The sequence below is a fragment of the Pholis gunnellus genome (genome assembly GCF_910591455.1).
Source record: "Pholis gunnellus genome assembly, chromosome: 12".
Classification (NCBI taxonomy): Eukaryota; Metazoa; Chordata; class Actinopteri; order Perciformes; family Pholidae; genus Pholis; species Pholis gunnellus.
The window spans coordinates 9,618,092-9,641,018 of record NC_136539.1 but is presented as its reverse complement, the minus strand read 5'-3'; the positions used below and the strand labels follow the sequence as shown (position 1 = coordinate 9,641,018).

Below are 22,927 nucleotides of genomic sequence, written 5' to 3'. Positions count from 1 at the left end.
TATATATATATGTGTTTAAAACTGCGCTCAAATTGGTAAGTTTACACAGTATACATGCTGCCAAAGCGCTGGATGTTTCTAGAAGAATTCTGTCCATGACTTGTGATAAAAATAGCTGTTTCACACACAGATGGTGACTCTCCCACAGAGTCATGCATGCAAGGCTGATGGTGGAAAATGATGGGAAACGACTCATCAGCAGAGACTCATCAGTAAACATAAGTGTTCCATTTGTTCCAAAGAGGAAATGACACACACACACACACACACACACACATTTAAGACAATTCAAATTCCACTCTGGAGGACGATATGGTGGGATTTATAGTTTAGGTCTTGGTTGGAGAAATTCTGAAATAAAACCCCAAACGTCTTTCAGTGCAAGTGTCGGATTAGGAAGGCCCTGATCAGACAGGTGTGTTCGAGAGGATGTGGGAATATTTGTCACAGTTTAACTTGATCCCCCACCTCATGAACATAATACCAGGATAAAAATGTTTAATCAATAAATTACTTTGTTTAATGTTACATTCATAACATGCTATCACAAACAGTTGCTCATCAAAAAAAAAAAAAGAAAACATCTAGAAATGCAGTCATTAGTGACCTTAATCAATGTTAGCAATATTAAAGATTAGATGTCAATATTAGCGTTATTGGATTGGATCTCAGGTATTATGAATCTATGAGTAAATTAAGTGAAATGCACTGAATGAGTAAACAGGTCAATGGTTCCAGTTACTGAGTGCATTACCAAAGGAAACATTTAAACTGTGGATTTCTCTACATGCTAAAGCTGTGTGCATGGAGCTGTAGGCTAGTAAGAACCAGTTTGGTGTTTAGTGAATGGTGTTTTATCGATGTGCCTTTCCAAAGTCAAAATAATACAAGAGCAAAATTGTAAGGAAATGGGTTTAACAATGGGTTTGTCTGCTCTAACGTAAGATGCCAATGTTAGCATCCCTGGCTAACTAGCATCAGCAGTAACTTAGCATTACCTCCAAAGTCAAAGCACATATTATTTGGTGACTATGGTTGTTGTGTGGGATTTTGGGTTACATTAGTCACATGTTGGACCTGAACATCCGCTGTGTGGGAGCCAAGATGCTACTATAAGAGTTTAAGCTAGTTAGCAGCTCAGTCTCGAACTATATAAGGATTGGGGAAGTTTACACTCCAATGGATTTAGTTACGTTTGCCAACACACTGGTTTGTCTCGGTACTTACTACTTAAATTGAAGCATTGTGCTTGAAAATTAAAAAAAACAGAGAAGGCAGCTTAACAAACGGTCAACTCTCATGCTAATTAAAGTGACATCAAACAAAGATGAGGTTCTTTTGCGTGAGGTTTTACTGGTTTTGGCAAGGATTCATTTTCACATACGGATCCTGCCCTGTTCTTTCCAGAACTCGGCAATCCTTTGAGACAGTGCGAACTCTGCCAGGCCCCTGCACTCATGGGGGGTGAACCCCACAAGCGCGGTGCCCTTCACGCCAACCCCCTCTCTCCCTGCCAGCTCGGCGACCCTTGCCGTGATGAGGGAAGCTGGAACATGACAGTACGGCTGGCCGCCGATGCTGAAACACGGCCACGGTTCACCTGCAGTCGTTTGACTAGTCGGGCTCCCTTTCACGCTTTCCACATTACAGGCGATTTCCACAGCGCCCTCATGTGGCAAGGCCAGCACCTGCACCCCAAGCAGCCCCCCCGGGGTCGACTCCCTGAGGGCCGCGGCGATGCTGCGTCCCATGGCCATGTCCTGGGTGTCGATAGTGACGTTGCAGTTCATGACGTACGGACCGGCTCCAACACCTGCAGGACATCAGCCCAATTCAAAACACAAGAGAAAAACTTCTCATTTACTCTTCTTCAGTAAGTGCAGTCCTGCACTTTACTTTCAGCAGTCAGCTTTTGCTATTGCAGAAAAAACCCCGCAGAGGAATCAGCGATTGTATAAGGAAGGGATGAAGACCTTCTCTGGTGAAGGAGTTTCAACCTTGCCTCAAAATGCAAACATGTTGTTGCTCAATTGCATTATAGTCGACCGAGGCTAGTGTCGATGGTGAAATATGGATATTCTGCCACTCGTGCAATTGATTTCTCCCTGTAAAACTGTTGAAAAACAATTAAAAACAGCAGGTCTAGAAAGACGCTCTTGCTCTGAGGGACTGACACAGTTTGTCTTGAGATAAACAAAAAAGACTGTCTATCAAACACCTTTGATGTTGCACCAGAAACATCTTATGATGACACGACATTGGCAATGATTGCCAGGTTTTTATGTAAGAATAAGTAAACAGCACTGGATTACAGAATGGACAAAGATAACAGAAGGTAGGTCACACCAACAGCTGTTTTTAAAAGATAAGTCCGCCTTTCGATACTCACATCACATGCCATATTGTCCGTTGAAACAGTGTTCGCTCAGTGAAATCACTCTTCACGTCTATAATGGCCATGAAGTGATGACTCTCTAGTGTGCTAGCGTGACTACACCATAAGAAATTGGAGAACACAATCAGCAGTCCTCGCTATGTGCAAAAGTTCATCCTATCGTTCCGCTGGAGCTAATGCTAATGTCTGCAGATTCCCTTTTAATTTGAATAACTCAGACTTCTGGAGCCTCATATTAGCTTCAGTTGAACTTTAGAACACATTTGTCACCCAGACATGGTACCCATGGTTCTGCACTATGATAATTATAATGCTGATTTACTGGACGAATGACCTGTTAGCATCATAAGTTAATAGGATAACACTAAGATGTATGAATACGTTTCCTGTGAATCTGTGAGCGTGGACGTTGACAGTTTCAGCAACACAGCCATGATAAGGAGTTAACAGCAGATTAGTATATCCTGTTAACATAAGGCTGTGGATACACTTCTTTTCAACGCCATTTCTGTCATCCAATCACGGCAGGAGACATCACCTGTCAAGCCGGTGCGCTCCGAGATCAGATCTTGATCGTATTGGGATACAATCAACCAAACCACGTGTCAAGGTGGCCTGGCTCGCATTGAGTTCGGATCTCAGTGAGGTGTGGAGGGCGTGTGGGCACGATACGGACAATTTATCAAATTCTTGCCCTGTATTAAAAAAAAAAAAAATGTATAATCCTGGCAAAGAGACATTCTAACCTTCCTTACAGGCTCAGACATTTACATTCAGACACTTACTGCCAGCTCCGGCTCACCTGTTAGACCAAACGGTTTCTGTGGCTGCGGGCCCATGTCGGGCCTGATTGCCTGCAAGTCTGGCGTCTTCTGGAACCAGCCCATCTCCTTCCTCCTCTGTGCCAGCCCCCGCTGAAGGGGGGAGTCCGCCCAGCCGAACAGGAAAGCACTGGTGCCCCGGACCCGCTCCGTGAGTCCCTGAGCCACGGCTGAGCCCCGGACGCAAGGACGCAGACGTGTTAGTTAACCAGCAAATGGAGCGCATGTCATCACATGCACACAACTTCAGGAGCACGAGAGCAACGAGAGCGTGACAGACAAAACACACCTGAGGGGGTTTTTAATTCAGACGGGGGGAAATGCACGGACACATGGACTGCTCATTACGCGCATGCATAAATACAGTGCTTGTTAGTGAGTTTGCCAATTATTATTCTGAAATCACACCACAGAGATTAGCATACATCAGGCATGCTGGCACACATGCTGGGCTGCTGCTTATTATCAGCAAGACACATGGTTGCTAAGTCAGCTGGCAAACTGTGAAACTAATCAACAGCACAGGAAGCTAAAGATGTCACCTCATCAGCCACTCTAGAACTCATTACAAATACTGTACGTCAGGGCCGATGAATAAGGCAGATACTTTCTAAATTACCAAAGAATAGCCCAAAACAGGGTTGAACGAAAAATGACACCTGCCCACTGCAAAGGGGAAATTGCAACTTCCAAGTCACATCTATTGCATGTGGCAGCCCTGTGTGCACACACTGGATGTTTATTCTATTTGAGCCATAGAGTCAAAACCTGTTCATCTCAGTCCTAAGCAGGTTCTGCAGAGTACAAATCAAAAGACACGAGTAATTGCTGCCTTCAAATGGGAACTCGTGGAGCTCATGGTTGCAACATGTCGTGCACACAGTAGGCTTGGTGTTCAAGGGGTTAAGTCGTGAGAACGGTCTAATTCACATGAACGGAGGTATTAGAATAACTCCGGATATAAGTGCATTTTAAAACTTTCAGGGCCTAATGATTTAAATGAGGGCTATTCAAGTGTTCATACTGGGAAGCTGATTTAGCTCAAAATTATCCGCTGATTTACAGACATCTATTTTCCAATGTAGGTCCATGGGAAAAAGTATTTTTGGGATAACAAGCCACCAAGGATAACAATTTTGCAAGCTAGCTAGCGGATACCATTTTGCAGGAAATGAAAGGTAAGAGGAAAAAGATGAGTCCGTTGGGTATGTCGACATGTTCCTCAGGCATTTAAAATGACAAAGAAAAACTCTATACGACTAAAATAACAATATATTAAACGTGCAAGATCCAAGATTGGGAGAATTTAGATTCCGAGCTTTCAAGAAAATGTCCACTGAGGAGGTTGTGGCTAACACCAGAGGGAGGAGTTCATATGAACTCCTCTTTCTCGTGAACTCTGTAAACATGACCTCATTTGAAGGTAACAAATGACCGTGCCCTGAAAGCTGATGAACAGATACAACATGGGACAACAACTGTAAGCTCAACTGACAGAGACATGTATCGAAGTGCACTCACACACTCACACACACACACACACACGTACAAATGGCACCTCACCCCGAGCCTCTTTAGCACAGTCCTCCACTCCCACCTCCTCCCCCAGGGGGTAGAAGGGTATGAGGTCGACGGCACCCATACACGGGTGGACCCCCTTGTGGGCGCTCATGTCGATCAGCCCGCAGGCTTTCTCGCATGCAGACAGAACCGCCTCCCCTTGAGTGCAACAAAAATGACATCATAACAATACATCAAACATACTGTCAAAGCCAAGTCCTGATGTGATGGTTAGGAAATGTAACTAGTTTTTCTATTTATTTATTTGTATTTAAAGTTGTTTGTTAACTTCAGCAGAAATTCTGATCCAAGACTGAAAAAAACTGAATTCAATATGATGAAAAATAGAAGATGTGGTTAAATTAAGCTGTTTCAGTCTTTAGGAGTGAGTGGAGGAGTGTAAACCTCGACAACGCTGCATTGCCAGAAGGTCGTGTTGCGGATAAGCATTCAAAGAGATAAACTTTTCACTGTGATCTTCGCCAGAAAAAATGTTCATCCTGATTTTTTTGTGTGTGTTTTAAATCCCTGACAAAGCTTATTAAAGGATCCCCTCCCTCTCTCAGAGGATTGGAGAGCAGGGGATGGAGAGACTGAATCCCAGCTGTAGTACTGCTGCAGTAAGTAGATGACTCTATTCTTCCCTCTGTAGCAGGAGAAAGAACGTAAAACCGTGACATTTCACCACACATGTAAAAGGTTCAATACTTACCGATAGAGTCGATACTGGCCACAATGGTGATGACGGAGCGGTTGTAGTCACGGTCGTTAAAGATGTTCAGCACCGTGGTCCCCTCTCGTCTAACACCTGACGTATAATTGTAGAAAAATCGCCCAGGTTTAAATGATGTTTTAGGTGAGGCGCCTGAGTCTTCTCAGGTCACTATGAAGCTTTGTAGCGACATAACAAAACCAGAAACCATTTCTAACAGCATCATGGAGGACGGGGAAGTGAATGTGGGAAAATAAAGCATTGAGAGTAAGTCAATTTAACAATGTTAAAATAAGGAATAGTCAGGAGGAATAGCCTCCGGACTGATGATAGCTGTATGTAGCATCCTTGGGGTTGTAACATAGCCTGTGAATAAATGGTTGAGTTATTCTTTCTCTGCAAGTCAGAGACCAAATTAATGCTTTTAGTAATAATTATCCCCAGACTCATTAATTACAAGTGATAAAACATTAAATGTCACTTGCCTTTATTATTGTATAAGGCTGCCCTGGCCACAGTCTCCACCACGTCTTTCCTGCGAGCCTCGGAAACATTGAGGAGACAAGCCACCAGTCTGCCAAAGGAACTTGAGGCCATGATTCTACCGTAGCTGCTTCTGCTGAAAGTGCACAATGTAAACATGAAGTTCACTGACCAGACTCCAGATGAACCAAAAGCTGAAGAGCAGCCAGTCATGAGACAATATTCCACTCCTGCCCAAGTGTACCTTGACAGAAACGAAGCCAAGATAATGACTTTCTTCACCATGCATGACAACACATGTTGAAGTATGTCACTTTCTAAATGAAACGTTGAATTCATAAGCAACACATTTAGAAGGTTTGCTTCTACAGGTGTATTTGATCTGCTAGATTCTAGCAGCTAGAAGCTTAAGGTAGCTACTTGCTACTGTTTGAAAACTTCAGATAGATATGTCTGTGTATCTAAAAATCGCTTTGCTGACTCCTCTCTACCTGTGATATTGTTATAATCTTAGCATTTACCATTATTTCATAATTGTCACTTGTGGCCATCTTGGCTGCTGTTGTGCTCCTTTACATGTGTCACTATAAGCATTTATATTAATAGTGTTGTTTTGTCTATTTGTGAGATCTTTAATAAATGCACGACTACCATTAATCTTAAACTGCTGAATGTCAACTTTTCACTCCAAATAATAATACAAAAATGCCTTTAATGATGATGCCATCTACTGACGGCTTGTGGAGCTGCCCTTTACTACGGGAACAACAAAGTAACAAAATACTTGTTTTTGCCTGTGACAAAATTGTTTACCATGCTGATAAGAGAGCAGCTCCAGAAAATAAACTAAAGGGCATGACTCCAGGAAATACAAGAGTACAATCTGTGTAATATGTTTAGAGTCTAGACTGAAGCTACAGTTTAATAGTTTAATTTAAGTAGTCCTGTGGGTATTATTAAACTGAAAGCGTCTCTCCATATTAGTGCCGACTGTCTGTACAGTTACAGAAAGTGTTCAAAGTCCATAATGGAGTAAGCTAACTCACTGACCTGCAATTCAAAAACATGCAATTGCACCTAAAAATCGGGCCATAAAGAAAAGCATACTTGCGTTACATTAAATGATCTTTCAGCATTGACATGTGAAGTGCATTCTTTGGCGCTGATCCACGAGGGGGAAGCGCATTTGCTTTACGTAAACACCAACCTCCATGCACAGTCCACGCAAATACACACACAGGTAGACTTTAGCACTTGTGGCTAAAGATGAGAGAATAAGTACGAGATGGTTCGCTCCTGTTTACAACCTACTGGAAACCAGTCTTTTCTGTTGGACGCTAAATTTTGCTTCGAGCCTGTAACGTATTTTGCACGATTATGTAAATGTTTCATCTTTTGCGTGCTTAGTTGTTTTATTATTTGTACTGCTTTTGTGACTTATTATTGTCTATGTATGTAAGTATGTGCTTTGCATACTAGGAAGAGTAACGCTAACCAGACAGGTCTGAAAAACTAGTTTGAGAATGTTGTCCCTTAACATGCAGTTTAAAATGTGCATGTTAAGGGACGGGTGTTGCAATGGCTTCAAACAGCTACATGCATTACATAGCAGTATTTTAGTTTGTCTATGTCCCTTCCAAATGAAGAATGCATACATAAAAGATAGATAGATCCAGCCCACACAACAGACAAAATGGTTACTGAATTGAATGTTTGCTTAATCTAGAATGTATATAATGCATGTATCTTTCCTGCATTTGTTTTATCTGTATAATGCCTGCAATATTTATGTTTACATTTTTCTCATATATAATGAAGAATGTCGTCTCTTCTGAATATATTTCATTTCATTTCTTTATCCTAAGCACTTGACAAACTGAACGGTCTGGTGTGGTTGACTGACGAAAGCGGAAGTACAAAGGAGTACTTCTCTAGCGTCTCTCCGGAATCAGAAACAAATACATGCGCGAAAGTGCTAATGTCTTGCTGTTGTGTAGCAGAGCTGTAAATAGTAGTATCGTAGTCAATCTATTAATCTATAACGGTCGCGGGAAGCCTCGAGCCGAGCTTTTGCTTAGTTAATTACAACATCTGGATGACATAATCAATATATTGCAGTAACTTATTCCAAATAGGCGGGCTTCCATCAGAACCCGCGAACATAACCTCTTTGTGCATCTCGCTGTTTCCCCCGAAACACTTCCGGTGATCACCGGATGTTGCTAAAGTAGCATTGAAACGCCTGTGAAGTGAATTGGGACCAGCAAAATGTGTCTCTACAGTGTTTACAAGGTGCTGTTGGAAACCTTGGTTTGGAAATAGTTGTATACACACTCCTTATATTCTCTGTTGATATCAAGAGAAGCCCCGGCCTCGGGTAAGCTTTATCTCTGCTACGTTTAGCTAGCATCATAGACAATGTAGCGTAGCACTAGCAAGCAGTTGACTAATGCTACCGCTATCCGATTAATGGCTTCAGTTTCGGTCGTGTGCAGGCACCTGCAATTATTTAAAAACTCTTAACAGCTGGTCGTTGCGAGGGGGTGCAAAACAATTCCCATGATTATCATAGGGGTGCCCTGTTTTGAACGGGTAACGTTTGCGTTACACGTGCTATATGTGCAACCAAAATTTAAAGTATTTTTAGTTGTCATTTTTCAAAAACAAAAATTCAAAATTAAACATGCATGCCATCTGACAAAGTTTATATTGTTTTGTATGTTTTTCTTGCAGCGTTCTTGCTGTGTCTTACCAAATTGTGGACCATGATGGAGCGAAGAAGAGCCTTAACTATTCCATTTAATGTTGACAAGGATAACCGGGTATGTGTGACCCATGTTTTCACCACATGCATGTTAGCTTACAACCTTTTTGTACTGAAGTGACGCTTGCTTTATGGCTGCCAATCATATTGTGCTGTTCTTGTGTTGATCACAAGCTGGTGGTGATCTGGGATGGATTAATGGCTCTACTCTCACCTGCTCAGACCTGCTCATGTGATTGCTATATTGCTAAATTCAGTTGATCATTGAACCCACTTCCCTGTTGTTTAAAGAAATGTATCTCAGTAAGGGTTAGACATTTCTTTGCTGATACCAGTGCTGCAACAAAATATTATTTTCATTATGGATTTTTGCAGTTTCTCAGTTCACCATGCGGCCTAGAAAATGTCAGAAAATGTAACACCGGTCCAAATTCTGTTCATTAAATTGCTTGTTTTGTGTGACCACGGGAAAACGATCCATTTCCCATTACCCAAGACGGATAATGAACAAATCCTTACAAGTGAGCATAAACCAACCTCCCGGTTAACATGCAGCACAGACTTGTGTCATTACAGCAGCACATTTGCTCCGTCCCACACTCGGACATGTTTTTTCTAAAAAGAAATGTCGTGTTGACTCCACAAGTGCTGTTTATAGGCCTTGTTTTTGACTTTGCACACATGCTTCAGTCTGCACTCAGCGTCTCCTCTCCTCGTCCTTCTGTGTGTGCGAGTGTAGACGTACCTCAGAGTCACGTTTCCCCTTAAATGGCGGCGTTATGAGGCAGCTGTCTAAACCAGTGTCCAGCTCCAAACCCATGTGTGATGCGGCCTGCAGAGGCTTCAGCTCTGCCCTTTTGCCTTTCTCTGCCCTTTTGCCCCGAGCCACATGTATTTTGCACGCTTACTTTTTGGCTGTTGCATGGTAACTAACCACCCTGTGAATTTTAGATGGAAAACCCACTCAAAATCTCCGTGCCAGCTCTTTCATCACAGTGTGGAAAGTTAGAAAGCCAGGTACAGCGATGCCTTTGTTGTGACCACATGAACAAATGTCACGTTTATTCTGGATTATATCTGAGACTCCCACCATCTCCTTCCCTTTAACAGGTTTCCTGGACTGCATTTGCAGGTTGCAAACGCAGACATCGTAGTTCACAGCATATGAATGGATGCATGCAGTTTGATCACAACTTTGCAACATTGGAAATGGCCAGGTAAGCAGACTAGTTGGTTTTGACAGATGGACCTTTTCAGGTTGTTGATTGCAGTTCTTGTTCTGCCTATAACACATTGTGTTGTCCGTACTAAACTAGGCTCACTTCCTGCTTCGCTACAGTGCAGAAGCTCTTCTCGGCTTCGCTGATATGTAAGATGATATCTAAAACTGCAACACGGTTAGACAGGTTTTCTGTAACAACTAAATCACCGGGAGGATCATTTCTGACAACTTTGAGTTTAGATAATCTACTTTCAACCGCCATCTGCTACCCACAACGTTAACGTCACCGTAACTCGGTGGACTACTGACAGCATCGTACCCTGGACTACGCTGTACCTCTCTGCTCATCAGAATCCATAAAGTGCACAGATTGTCACGATTTATTGAAGACGATAACTTTATTTCAGACAAGATAATTATTACCACTGCAATAAATATTCTGCTCCTCGTGCACAAATGTGTTTTTTTACAAGCACATGTTGTGACAAGCGCACGCGCCACCCTCCCTACGCGCCTACCCTCAAGGATGGAAAAGAAGGCTGACGTTTCCTGCTCCACTATGATTCTAGTGGAAGTTTAACTCGCGCGCACACAAAATATGATCGCTTATGTGATAATATTGGTTGCAGTCCTGAAGCGCTGCATGCAATGTGCCAACCTGCTCATCGGGAGTGGTCGGGGGTTCAGTTGCCTTGCTCAAGGACACTTCGACACGCTCTCTGGAGGAGCCCGAATCAGCCAGGAACCTTCAGTTTACCAGTCGACGGCTCTACCAGCTGCATCATGCCGTCCCGCTTCGATCTCTGACATCTGGCAGACAGCTATAGATGGAACAGCTGGAAAACAGACTTGATTCATTATTGAGACCATGACACAGAAGTAGAGATGGCTACTGCTAATTCCCGACATGGGAGTGTTCCCGAAGAGTCCAGCGCCCAAACGGGCACAATCTGTAACGCCAACCTCGTGGATTCCAAAGACGATGGAGAGAACAGCGCTCTCCTTCCTGGGCTCGCCAGACTGATAAGAAGCTGCAAATAGTTTTCATGTATGCCACTAAGCTGACCTGCGACATCTCAAATCGCCGCCATTCAGCACCAAGCATCTCTGCCTGGTATTCTGTTGGTTGGATGAAATGCAACAACGGTCCACGGCTGGAATCAAACCAGCTGCACTGCAATACTGTGTTGTGCGCTGTAACCATTCAGCTGCTGAAGCGCTCCATGTGTTTCTGTCTTATGTAAAGCACTTTGAAATGCCTTGTTGTTGAAAGCGGTGCAAAATAAATCAAGTTTGTGCTCTGTAGAGTTGATTGCATTTTCTTAAACTTTCACAAGATGGGGCTCTCACCCTAACATTTTAATATCATTTTATTGAAATAATTCATTTTTTTTTTCATCAGCAATATTAAAATTATAACTTTAATTTCTTAACCCTTTGAACATCTAAAGCAGTATTGTAGGCTGCATCTTTGGAGTTCAATGTATTTATGAGATGTATATATTCAAAGTCTTTTACATAAAGTTTTTTTTACTTTTAATATGATGACTGTGCAGATACTGTATGTTAAATGTACAGGTCTTCTTTTATTTAGATTCGATTGTTATCATTTTAATTGGTGAGAGGTATTCCATCTTAATTTGAAAATAGCAATTTTTTAAACTGTGGCTAATTCATTTATACAGTGATTGAATAATTGTAATATTACAAAAAAAATGTTTAACATTTACTGCACGTGTCAACATTTGTTCTATTCAGCTCATTCACTTACCCTCTTTTCACAGACTGGTACGGAACTTTTAACTTCTGTCTTGCTGTCTTTGTTGACATCGCTGTATGTTAACGGTGATGCAGCTCCGTGCATGACACAAACCGATGCTCTAGGTGTGATGTTGCAAACATTGTAGAAGTATCGTGCTTTCCTCACCGATTGTACAGAAACCTTTCAAACCATGACTCGTCAATGTTTCATAAAAACTTGGGTTTTACGGCCTTTTCATCTGAGAAAATGACTTTTCTATCACCTGCTTAAAGAAAACCTTGTTTATGAGCCCCGTGACTCAAGGCCACGCTTATCATGACCGCACACATGGCTTATCTACACCCCTCCCTCTGGATCCTGTGGTAAACACAAGGTCTGACCTGCGATGGTAGATGAGCTGTTAGTTAGAATACCTTGAATGCTTTGCTCCAGGAAGGTTGTGAATAACTGCTTCTGTGTTTCATCCCGTAGGAGGAAGCCCTGTCTGATCTTGACCAATGTCCTAGAGACGGAACCCGGCAAGGAGTACATGGAAAGGATAAAACAGAGTCGCGCTTTGGGAAGTCGAGGGTCACGGAGGGAGAGTGGTCGCTCCAGAGAGGAGCCCCTGATCTGCAGAGACGTGAGGTCCAGACAGAGGGAGGCCAGGAATGATGAGAACAAGAGTGTAACCCCTAAATGCAACCAGAAGACCACCTCTTCGCCCGCTCATAGGTAGGAAGTCCCTGTTGAGGCAATACTTTGGCCCTGTTCAAAGTTAACCAATTCCACCTGCCAGCACCTCTTAATGCTTAATTAGCACGTTATACCGTGTATGTTTTAATCTGTATAATTAGCGAAATGTAAAGATAACAAGTCGCTTTAATGTGCCGGGAATCGATGACCTCCTGAAGATTTGTTTTCACCTTAAAAGGTTACTTTGCTATTTTTCAACCTGGCCCATGTTTTGTTTTGTTTCTAACTGACTAATAAGGAGCCAGACTGCAGCTGCTCACCGTCACCTTTTAATGGAGTTTGGCTTTGCCGGCTGACTCTTTGGCTCTCAGTGTTTTCCAGGAAGAAAACGTGGTGATTTTATTTGGAATAACACCTCACGGAAAGCTTTCACAACTTAGATTCTAGATCAAATATGTGTTTCTGCTTTTGTTTTTTTTGTCTCATTTCTTTGGTTAGGTACATTTTTTTTGTATATGAAGTTCCCTATGACTAAGTTTTACTCTACTTTGTGTGGCTTTTGCTAAATAAAAACAATGTGTTAATTCTTTCATTCTTTTCATTCTTGCTTTAGGTCAAAACTCAGGGCAAGATCACAACATGTTGATGGTGAAGTGGAAATAGAAGAAAACAAAGATATTGAAGAGGTGATAATAGGAAAGGACAACGGAGACGACTTCAAATTCGCTGAAGTTGTAGGTGTGTAAACATGACGGCATTCAGACACACTGTTGCTGATCTGCTGCTGCTCTTCGTGACCGTGACTCGTAAAACTTTGACTTCATCAGTTCTGCTCCCACACGGAAAGCGTCGTGCTTACATTCAGCTACTTTTCCCTGTCTTTGTCTCGTATGTCCTTTTAAGGGTTCTTCCAATGGGAAAGATTTATTGCTCAGCTGTTCGCTTACAAGCATGTCTTCTCTACTTTCTCGTCATAGTTGTAGCAGTAGTGGCAGTCAGTACTGCCTGTGTTTATTTTAGCCTGATAGATATGTTGATCAGTATTTATCCATCTCATACAGATTGTGGGCTGTCAGTGAGCTGGGAGCCTGCTGTGGATACAGGAAGTTGTGATGAGTTCCCCCCAGCTAGCATCAAGGACCGGTTGACTGAACCAGAAAAAGAAGTGCAGCACAGTCTGGTGAGTACCGAGCAGGGCCGCAGAGAAAGCCTCAGAACTCTCCGTCCAGCCAATGAGTAGACTTCATTCAAACACAACCACAAAAGGCTTAAATTAAGGACCAGACGTGCACCTCATTATGTTAAAGTGATTGCATTTTTTCATAACATGTCTTGAATACGCCCTTGAGTCAATTTTAGGACACTCCAACACGGCACAACTCTGAAATTAATACCATCACATAAATGTAAAAGCCACACGTTCTTACCTAAGTGGATGAAATTATGAATATCCAGTAAAAAGCTTTACATACCACTTGTGAACAAAAGTAGTTGAAATCCATCAGCCTGTTGTTCTTTCTCGATATCGGTAGTTCATCTTTGCACACCAGCATGAGTTGTCGGATGAACTAACGCCTAAATAGAGGTGCTGCGCTCTGTGCTGTTTCCACAGAAGAGGAAAAAAAAGGATGAAGAGTCCCAGTGCAATGGGACAGGCAGCCCCAAACGCCACCGCGAGAGTGTGCTTCGCCTCACCGGAGAAGACAGAAGAGATGGAGGACGGGCACCGACGCGCGCTTGTCTGGAAGAAAGTGGAGATTTGGAGAGCCCGGACCGTACCATTGTACAGTTCACGGTGGGAGCGGATGATCAAACGGATGTTCTGCTCCCAACCATCTGTCCAAATTTGGAGGCCGGAGACTCTGTTAGTACCCCCAGAAGAAGCCTATCGTCTAGCCAGGACAACACAACTATAACCTGTGAACCCAGTGAGTACAACACAGGATGAGATCTTCTAGACTTGGTAGCAGCATTCGACTGCTGAAAATTAAATTTGAAATGATCTGTGCAGAAACTCCGTTAACGGAAGCACTGATTATCTGCCAGCTGTTTCTGAAACGGGCTCTTGGAAGAACGGGCATAAACACATAGTTTCTTTTCTTTTGTTTTTTTCAGTTGTGCTGTCCAGTGATGATGAGGAGAGTGGTGACGCAGCATCCAACACACTGGTCACTGTGGAAGACGGAGTAATACAGGAAGCTGTGGCCAAACTGCAAGAAGCTTCTGATATAGAGCGCGTGCAGGTTGGCAGAATGTGTCCCTGTGTCTCATACGAGCTTCAGTTCACAATTACTTCACTGACTTTCCTGCTGTAACAAACTCCTTTTCTTTTTTTCTAAATTGATTCAGAGTTTTGTACGTACTTTTTAACCCCCATTCCCTCTCAAGCTAACTTTATTGAGAGCGATGTTTTTATAACAAGATACCAAAAAGTTGCAGTAGGCGTTGCTGTCAACTGCGGTGTCAATTCATCTTCCTGTCACTAGGTGGCGCCAAAGGAAGGGCGTTTTTAAAACCTACACATAGTGGCTTAAAAATATCAGAATTGGAAATATATGATATTAGATTGAAAAAGTAAAAAACGGTTTTGACTATTTTTTGACCTTACAGCTCGATCTCATCGTAGTATTTGGGGTTATTGTACTGTTGTTGTGTACTACTGTTTGCACCCTTTTCTCCAAACTGAGTGTGTTTGTGTGTTGCAGGTGTTTCGTGTAGTTGTAGATCTTCCTGGTTCATCGGAAGTCTCTTCGATCCCCAGCATAGACTACTCCTTCTTCACACTGCACTGTGGAGGATACCAAGGGAAAGCCAATGGAGACATCATGGTAAACTGTGTGAACTACATCAACTCACATTCGGTATTCGTATCACATTTCAGGACATGAGGCGTAACACCTTTTTTTTTTTTGTATTTCTCTTTCACAGATAGCAGACCAACAAATCATAATTCCACTGACAGGTAATGTTGTGAGTAGTTATTTTAAACGTTGGTATCAAGTACACTAAAGTAAAATCACTTTTGGTGTGGGTGGTTTAAACTGCTTGTTTTGGTTATGCTGTCTGCACACCATCCACTCACAGCTTAGTGGTCTATTTCAGATGCTAAAGTGTGTGTGTGTGTGTGTGTGTGTGTGTGTGTGTGTGTGTGTGTGTGTTCCTGGATTAGACCCTCAAGTCTCTAGTGCACTTTCACCTTCTGAGCCTGTGAAATCTGCCCTTCAGGGATCTACGGTGGTCATTTCTAGAGGTGTGATGTTGGCTTTGACATACGTTTGTTAAACATGATAGTTTTGTGAAATATTTTGTGCAAACCGAGCAACATATTTTCTCGCAAGCACAAGTTTTGCTTCTGGAAAATGAGTCTGGATTAGTTTTGAATGAATAACTGCCGAATACTTAAACCTTGAGCCTTCAGGATGATTCACAAGAACCTACAAGATGTAGGAACAAATGTGGCGATTTGAGCATAGAAACATTATTTTCTATGATTTGAAAATGTTCGTCGGATTCACACTGATTAGGAAAGCTCTAAAGCTGTATTTAGGCATCTGCAGTGGCACGATTGGAACATCTACAGAGAGAAGCTTGAATCTGGATGGAAGATGGGATTGACTTTCTTTGGTTTTGAAGTTGATGGAAAGTATTTACTGCTATAGGAGGGGGAAAATGTGAGGTGTGTCCTTGTTGTTTTTGTGTGTGTGAGGCGTTCTTTTTAGCGTGGTAAAGACTCGGGGAGCTGCTGAACTAAGCGCACCACCTCGTTCTCTCCAGACGCCGATAAACAGGTGGAGGTGGTATTAACGCTGGATCGTAAAGACCTGAGGAGGTACAGTGTGTGGGAACAGCAGGAACTGGAGGAGCGGGAGCTTCACTTTAAGGATGACGAGGAGCCTGTCCCCGTTGCCGTTCTTCTGTTTTGTGTGTCACAAAGCGCCGCAGCTGCTACACGGCGAGAACTCCTGAAGCTGTGTGTCAAACAAGACGGAAACACGAGCTCTGGTGAGCACACTTCCACCTCACATTTAATGGTTATTGGAGACACGTAGCATTTAGGTTGCGATTGCTCTGTAGTGTGTGATGCGTCACATTATTCCTAATGTAAATCTGCATGGCGCATGATAACAGTTGTTGTTTTCTTTTGATTTGAACAGCCAAGGTGAGCCCCTTCATTCTGCTGACGCTGAAATATCCTGTGGAGGGAATGGAGGGGGCTTTATTACGCTCCCTCCTGGACATCGACTGTCTCAACAGTCTGACGCAGGAACAATCCGTCCACAATGCAGACCAGATCAGTTGTTTGGAGGACTTCCGCTCTCCTGTTCTTTCTCTGGATGATAGCCTGGAGCTGATCAGAAGGACTGGACTGGACTCTCATCTGTTGTCTCTGCTCGGCCTGGAGACCACTGACTCTAGTCTAGACCCGGACCAGGATGGTTCGCCTTGCGATACGGACGATGACGACACACCTCACATCCAGCTGGAGGTTGAGTCGCAGAAGGAGACCGCGCTGGAGACGGAGACGGAACAAGAGTCAGAGACGGAACAAGAGACGGGGACGCAACTCAAACCAGAGGAGGATCAGAAGGAGCAGGAGCTCCAACATCGGCCTGAGGTAAGTTGTTCCCAAGTTATTTTTGGCCTTTTAAAACAAAGCAGTATCTACCTCATGCATATGTTTACTACTCGTCCCCGGTTAAATCTGTGATATTTTGCTATATTTGACTGTTTATCATCTCCTGTTAAACATATTGCAACGCCTCAGACTTATTTTCTGTCCCCCTGACCCCCGGGTTGGGAACCACTTGTTCATATGGTCAGTGTTAAATTCTGACATGTTGCTCCTGTGATATGAATTTCCTCCCTCAGGAAAAGAAGAAGGAGCCCACTTCTGTGTACACGCTGTGCCATCGTAGAACCAAAGGATCCTACTCCGTGTCCATGTGTAAACCACGCTCAAGCTTGACTAAATTTAAACATCAGAGCCTGGCTCGCAGGCAAGTAACCTCCATTATCATATATGCAGCAGGGGGTTGGCACGTGGCTTCTTGCAGCCAATGCAGTTCCCTCTTAAAAATACAGCACAGGGATGCACTGATCCAGGGTTTTCTCTCAGGATCCTGAAACATTAACTCGCTGTATTTACCGATACAGAATACAGATCTTTAACCAGCCCAAGTTTAAAGCTTAATGCTGGAGCACTGAATGCATGTAACTGATGGAAGAAACATTTTTTTGAATGGCCTTCAGATGTATGGTTTCTCTGTGCATCATTCATCTACTGCCACTGTAAACCGGCTCTTCTATCTTCCACCTCTGCTTAGGTTGATCCAGTTCCCCCCCCCTCCACTGAAAGGAGGAATAACCGTCACAATGGAGGACCTGCGCTGCCTCGACACCGGGCACTTCCTAAATGATGTTATCATTGACTTTTACCTCAAGTAAGTGATGCATTTGAATATTTTCGTTCCTCACAAGATTGTTGGGAAATAGATCCACCCTTTGAACCGATCGTGTCGATGTGTTTTTGAACCAGATACGTCCTCCAGAATGCCTCTGCTGCTGTGGCCGAGCGCTCCCACATCTTCAGCAGCTTCTTTTACAAGCAGCTGACACGGAGGGACAACGCCAGCGAAGGCGTCACCACTGACTCGTGCGTAGTGCTGCCAAAAGAATGATCCAAAAATGAATCTCTTCTGTTGCGAATCTTTGTTTGTGCTGCTTCCAGGAAATAGCCACAGCCTCGCACTCTGTGAGGCTGACAATGACAAACTCTTTCTTCTTTTTGTCTTTTATTACCAAATGATGGAAAGGCATCAGAATTGAAACTCCATCACAAAACTAAAGAGTGTTGTTAATTGTTTTGCATATAAATGTACATATTTTTATTATTTCCATTTCTAGTACTGGCCTGTTACAACATTTGTAGATGTACCGTAAAAAGAATAAACAAGTAGAATCAATATAAGCATCACAATAAATAAAGTAAGATGATGTATGATTTCATAAATTATCAGCTTATTGAAGCCTTCAACTTAATATTTTGGAAGTTAAATGGAGAATAAATTGCTTCCACTCGGCACTGGCCCTGCGCTCTTAGCGCTCGAGACTCAAGAATTCCCAAAAACTCAAAAGTTTGATATATTCAGAGGTCCAGACCCGGTATACGGAGCCAGTACGGGAGAAACATTTGACTTGGACCTCCCAGCACTACTCTCAAGTGTCTATAGTTGTTTATATGTATGTGATTTACTGTTTATTTTTGTGTGTGTCCAGCTGTCAGAGGCAGAGGCGACACCAACGGGTGAAGACGTGGACACGCCATGTTGACATCTTCAAAAAGGACTTCCTGTTTGTCCCTGTCAATCAGGAGTGAGTTAAAAACATCATGAAGAGGTGGATTGTACAGAGGGTTTTTTTGTATATCACATTATGCATCACATTGCTCTGTTGTCTGTTTAGGGCTCATTGGTATTTAGTTGTCATCTGCTTTCCTGGACTGGACGAGCCAAAGTCTGAGACCTGGAGTGGTCCAAACGGCGAGTTGCCGGAACAAGAGGTGGCTCAGGGGTCTGAAAGCCCAAAGGACAACGCAGAGACACCACCCACATTAAACCACAGTGACGGCTTGGACACAGAGACGGGTACGTTTGACCAAAGGACACTGAACGAGATGAAATTACGGCCAGTCTTTGCAATTATCCTGGGTTTTTGTTGTTTATTGCAAAGTTCATGGTTGGTTTCATGTGTTTTTTAGAAAAGCCTCCAGAAGATTCCACTAAAGACCCATTGCCTGGTCCAGTGGTAAGATACATTCTGTCCTGTGCTCACTAGCAATAACACTAGATTTTCTTTGATCTCACAGACACATGTTCAACAATCTTTAATTGTTCTTTGTTTTTCTTTGTTTGTAGAACTGCACAGAGCAGACCTTCCAGAAGAAAACTCTTAGCAAGAGGTGAGTGTGCGGTTACACATTCTGCTGCCTGATGCATGACTGTAAGAACTGGTTTGTCTTTAAATGTAAAACACTTTGTTTTGAAAGGATTGTGACGGTTACTTTCAGATATATTTAGAGTCTGAACCGTGTCTTGGAGGTTTGTCTTTTCATATATGCGTACTACAACGGTTACTAAATGGTCTTGGTGGTCTGCTCTCAGTCGCATACACACTGCCCCGTAAACATCGAATGACAGACGTGCCTCTCTTTTCTGTAGGCCGTGTATTCTTATCATGGATTCCCTCAAACTTTCTCTCCATGAGCGAGTCTACAAACTCTTACGGGAGTAAGTATGAGACTTCTAGTCCGTCCGTCTGTGTGTCTGTTGCAGCGTGTGTGTGAGTGTGTGTTTATGAATGGATGGAAGATGATGTGCATTTGTCCCTCAGCTACTTGCAGTCGGAATGGGACGTCCGTCGTGGTTCATCGAGGGACTTTAGTCCTGATCAGATGCAAAGCTCACACTGCAAAGTTCCCCTTCAAGACAACAGCAGCGACTGCGGCCTCTACCTGCTGCAATACGTCGAGAGTTTTCTGAAGGTAAAGAAGTTGACAGCATCAGTTTTCCTCGGGTCCGACACATTTAAATGTAATATTAGATCAGCATCATATTTTAAATCTTCGTGTTTTGATTGAAGCTCAGTGGGACATTAAAATGATTTAAAGCATGTGCACGGTAATAGAAAATTAATTCCGCTTCTGCTCTCAGGACCCCGTGGTGCACTTTGATCTCCCTCTACACCTACAACAATGGTTTCCACGGCAGCAGGTGCGGAGGAAACGAGACGAAATCCGAGATCTGGTACTTAACCTTAGCCGAGATCAAAACCTTGGTACTAACGGATAAGACGGATGAAGCGGCTCTTCTGTTCAGTGCATCCCATTCCCGTAGCCATTATAAATCAGCGCTCATAGTGAGCGGCGGACTTTTCAGCGTGAACTAAAAGGATTTCCTTTGCATTAGATGCTGTCATTGTTTTCCACATTAACTCGAACCACACATGTAAACCTCTGACTGTCTTTGGATCCTGTGAGTGAACATGAAGGCATCGGTTGATTTTTAAAGTAAACTAGTAGCTGTTTTACAATAGATTACATCTAGACATGAAATAGTTTCTACGCCCCATGTCTTTTTACGGATTGTTTTTATGCTGCAAGATTTTTTTTTTTTATGAAAACAATGTTTTGTATTTATTTTATATGTAGAAACATTGGAAAGAGTGTAAACGTGTAACGCCTAGATTTTACATTATGTTCTGCTTTCTTTGCTGACATTTGCTGGGCATTTTAAGTCATGTGACTTCATATTTATCTGTCATGGGTTTTTTAATCAAACCTGTTCTGGTTCTGCATTCTTTGCATAGGTACACCTTCACTGGATGAACACAGGCAGAGTATAACATACATTTGCCTTGTGGCCTACCTGAATTTCATTCTAAGATAACTTGAAGCCTTCGGGAACTGGAATCCCGTCATTAACTCACAGTTCCATCTTTTATCTCTTTTTGAATACATGCTAAAAAAAAAAAGTCACTCAGTGCCTCCTTCAGTTCTCCTGAGAGCCGCCCAGTGCTAGATAGGAAACACGACCGTCTCTACAGGTGGAAACCAACTATCATCAAATTGATCCACCACCAACTCTAAAATCATATTGGGACACAGCGATGGATCCTAATAGATCAACTTTGCCTGCATTAATAAGCCGAATTAGACCAAATTGGGATGTAAGGCTGCTGTTTATTGTTAGTTTGCATACAACATATTCTATATCATAGTTCTGATAGTCATAAGAAATTTCTATTTTATTGAAATACAACTTTCATAAAGTTCAGGGGTGTACATACATTATTAGCATGTGTAATGGTATGCTATCAAACGGAAAAGCTACTAAATTCAGACCTAAGAGACATTGCTGTCTGTCACTACTGTTGCCTAAATACTTCTCAGCAGAGAGTCTTTTAGTTTTCTTCCCTGTTTGTTCAGATTGTTTGTATCTCTTTTAACCCTTAATGTTTTCTAGGCATTGTGTTCGACGAATGTACAGAAGCTGATTCCAAAGTTTCTTTGGTTTCAATGATATTAAAACTTGTAGACCAAATAACACTTGTTTTTTAGTTTTTTTTCATCTGTAACCACAAACCTAGATAGTTGCATTAAACAAGCCCAATATGTTTTTAATGACTAATGCCAACCGGACAATATTTGAGTAGAGTCCTGACTTGACCGCTTGTCCCACAAGATGAGGATTACAGTTGGGTAACTAAAACAGAAAGGTAATGTCTGTGTTGCAAATAAAACAGATTTATTCATTTTTATATATTAAAAGTTTCCTTTGGCTCCTGATCTGCAAACCCTTTTTTTCCTTTTTACTGTTAATAATTCTCTTTTTGACCAGAGGAGCCAACCAATGCCTGACCATTACAATGGCAATATAATCTGTTCAAAGGGTTACATGGTCGGCTTAGGTGCATTTACTGTCTCAGCGTGTCAGATGCCCTCTCAGTCTGACTCCGAGTAATCCCCCTCCTGTTGTGCATGGCAGTGGGCTGCAGCCATCAGGCATATTAGCTACACTTAGCTAAAGGTAATAATAATACAGCAGTCCTGAAATATATCCTTGTATGCATTCATTTGAGCCAGGTGTGCCTAATACACTGGAAACTGCGTGTATATTAACACACGTGTATGGATTGCATGGCCTGTGCAGTGTTGTGTATTCTGTTTGAAATCGCAGCATCACTGAAATCTCTCATTCAGGAATGCGCTCATACCGTATGAGTGCAGCCACTGCCCTCTAGGCCTACTTGTCTCCCATTCCATGGCTGGTCGTCCATGATCTCTGGGTACAGGATCAAGCTGATGGAGTTAAACATTTTTCCAGGTTTAACTATATGGCCAGGTCTTTGGTTTGATACCTGCGCCACAAAGAGACAAACCTATTTTAGAACAGGAAATGTATTGATGGGTTCTTGGTGTACCCAAGTGACTTTGGTGATTCCTTGACTTTTCCTCCAGTGCCTCCATGAGGTTACTTGTGGCTTTGAGAGAAGTATCTTAGCTGTTTGTACTGACATTCATGGTACCCAGAGGCTGTATCGTAATGATTTTGGTGCTCATTTAGTTCTCCCCATAGGATAACGTCGACATTTTAATTTGTCCTGCACTTTTTTTTTCTTTTGGTTTATGTCCAAAAGATCTGCTAAACGAATGACATTTTACGACCGGACTTGTACTGTGTATTTACAAGTGGTAACTATCAAATGTGAGCCGTCTAACACACTTAATTAAAATGCTGAACATGGTAAACGTTCCACTTCCAGTATGTTAGCATTGTCACTGTGAGCTTGTTAATGCCATTGTCAGCTTACTTGCTTTTTTTTGTTTTCCGCATACGTAATGCGGCTACTTAAAGATAAGAAGAGGAGGAGGAAGAGTTTGGAGTTAAAGGTTGACTCCAGACTAAGCCAAGGTCTCTCACTGTTGTCAAAATACACATACTGAGAGGATTTCAGTTTCCGCTTCTTAGGTCAACA

The 22,927-nt window shown here is 42.6% G+C and overlaps 2 protein-coding genes across 6 annotated transcripts; one reads left to right on the top strand and one right to left on the bottom strand.

The window, feature by feature from the left end:
* Positions 1-384: 384 nt before the first annotated feature.
* On the bottom strand, positions 385-7,166 carry ftcdnl1 (formiminotransferase cyclodeaminase N-terminal like 1). Its single transcript, XM_079170521.1, has 6 exons — positions 7,088-7,166; positions 5,974-6,107; positions 5,489-5,584; positions 4,780-4,935; positions 3,198-3,386; positions 385-1,813 (listed from the first exon to the last, which is right to left on the bottom strand). Exons 1-6 carry the CDS (start codon positions 7,111-7,113, stop codon positions 1,377-1,379), a joined length of 1,038 nt encoding a protein of 345 aa, XP_079026647.1. The 5' UTR covers positions 7,114-7,166; the 3' UTR covers positions 385-1,376.
* Positions 7,167-7,196: 30 nt separating this feature from the next.
* LOC306703734 (sentrin-specific protease 7) lies at positions 7,197-21,486 on the top strand. 5 transcript variants are annotated; one of them, XM_079169794.1, is made up of 24 exons: positions 7,969-8,348; positions 8,705-8,793; positions 9,687-9,752; positions 9,846-9,952; positions 12,191-12,433; positions 13,008-13,132; positions 13,456-13,574; positions 14,007-14,322; positions 14,510-14,637; positions 15,100-15,222; positions 15,323-15,356; positions 16,169-16,396; positions 16,549-17,009; positions 17,264-17,391; positions 17,719-17,835; positions 17,931-18,047; positions 18,671-18,766; positions 18,857-19,038; positions 19,152-19,198; positions 19,309-19,352; positions 19,612-19,680; positions 19,784-19,934; positions 20,104-20,196; positions 20,759-21,486. In XM_079169794.1, exons 2-24 carry the CDS (start codon positions 8,737-8,739, stop codon positions 20,792-20,794), a joined length of 3,087 nt encoding a protein of 1,028 aa, XP_079025920.1. In that variant the 5' UTR covers positions 7,969-8,348; positions 8,705-8,736; the 3' UTR covers positions 20,795-21,486. The 5 variants fall into 5 exon arrangements, with proteins under 5 accessions (XP_079025919.1, XP_079025920.1, XP_079025917.1 ...); XM_079169793.1 differs by lacking the exon at positions 7,969-8,348 and adding an exon at positions 7,197-7,328 and having other exon boundaries at positions 20,104-21,486; XM_079169791.1 differs by having other exon boundaries at positions 20,104-21,486.
* Positions 21,487-22,927: the final 1,441 nt, after the last annotated feature.

Bases quoted from the DNA above. Each gene is read 5' to 3' on its own strand.
- ftcdnl1 (XM_079170521.1), bottom strand. From the start codon at position 7,113: ATGTCAATGCTGAAAGATCATTTAAT. The intron at 6,108-7,087 runs GTAACGCAAGTA...GTGCACTTTCAG, and splicing joins ATGCTGAAAGATCATTTAAT to CAGAAGCAGCTACGGTAGAA. The intron at 4,936-5,488 runs GTAAGTATTGAA...GTTGCACTCAAG, and splicing joins GGCCAGTATCGACTCTATCG to GGGAGGCGGTTCTGTCTGCA.
- LOC306703734 (XM_079169793.1), top strand. From the start codon at position 8,737: ATGATGGAGCGAAGAAGAGCCTTAACTATTCCATTTAATGTTGACAAG. The intron at 17,392-17,718 runs GCAAGTAACCTC...ACCTCTGCTTAG, and splicing joins CATCAGAGCCTGGCTCGCAG to GTTGATCCAGTTCCCCCCCC. The intron at 18,767-18,856 runs GTGAGTTAAAAA...TTGTCTGTTTAG, and splicing joins TTTGTCCCTGTCAATCAGGA to GGCTCATTGGTATTTAGTTG.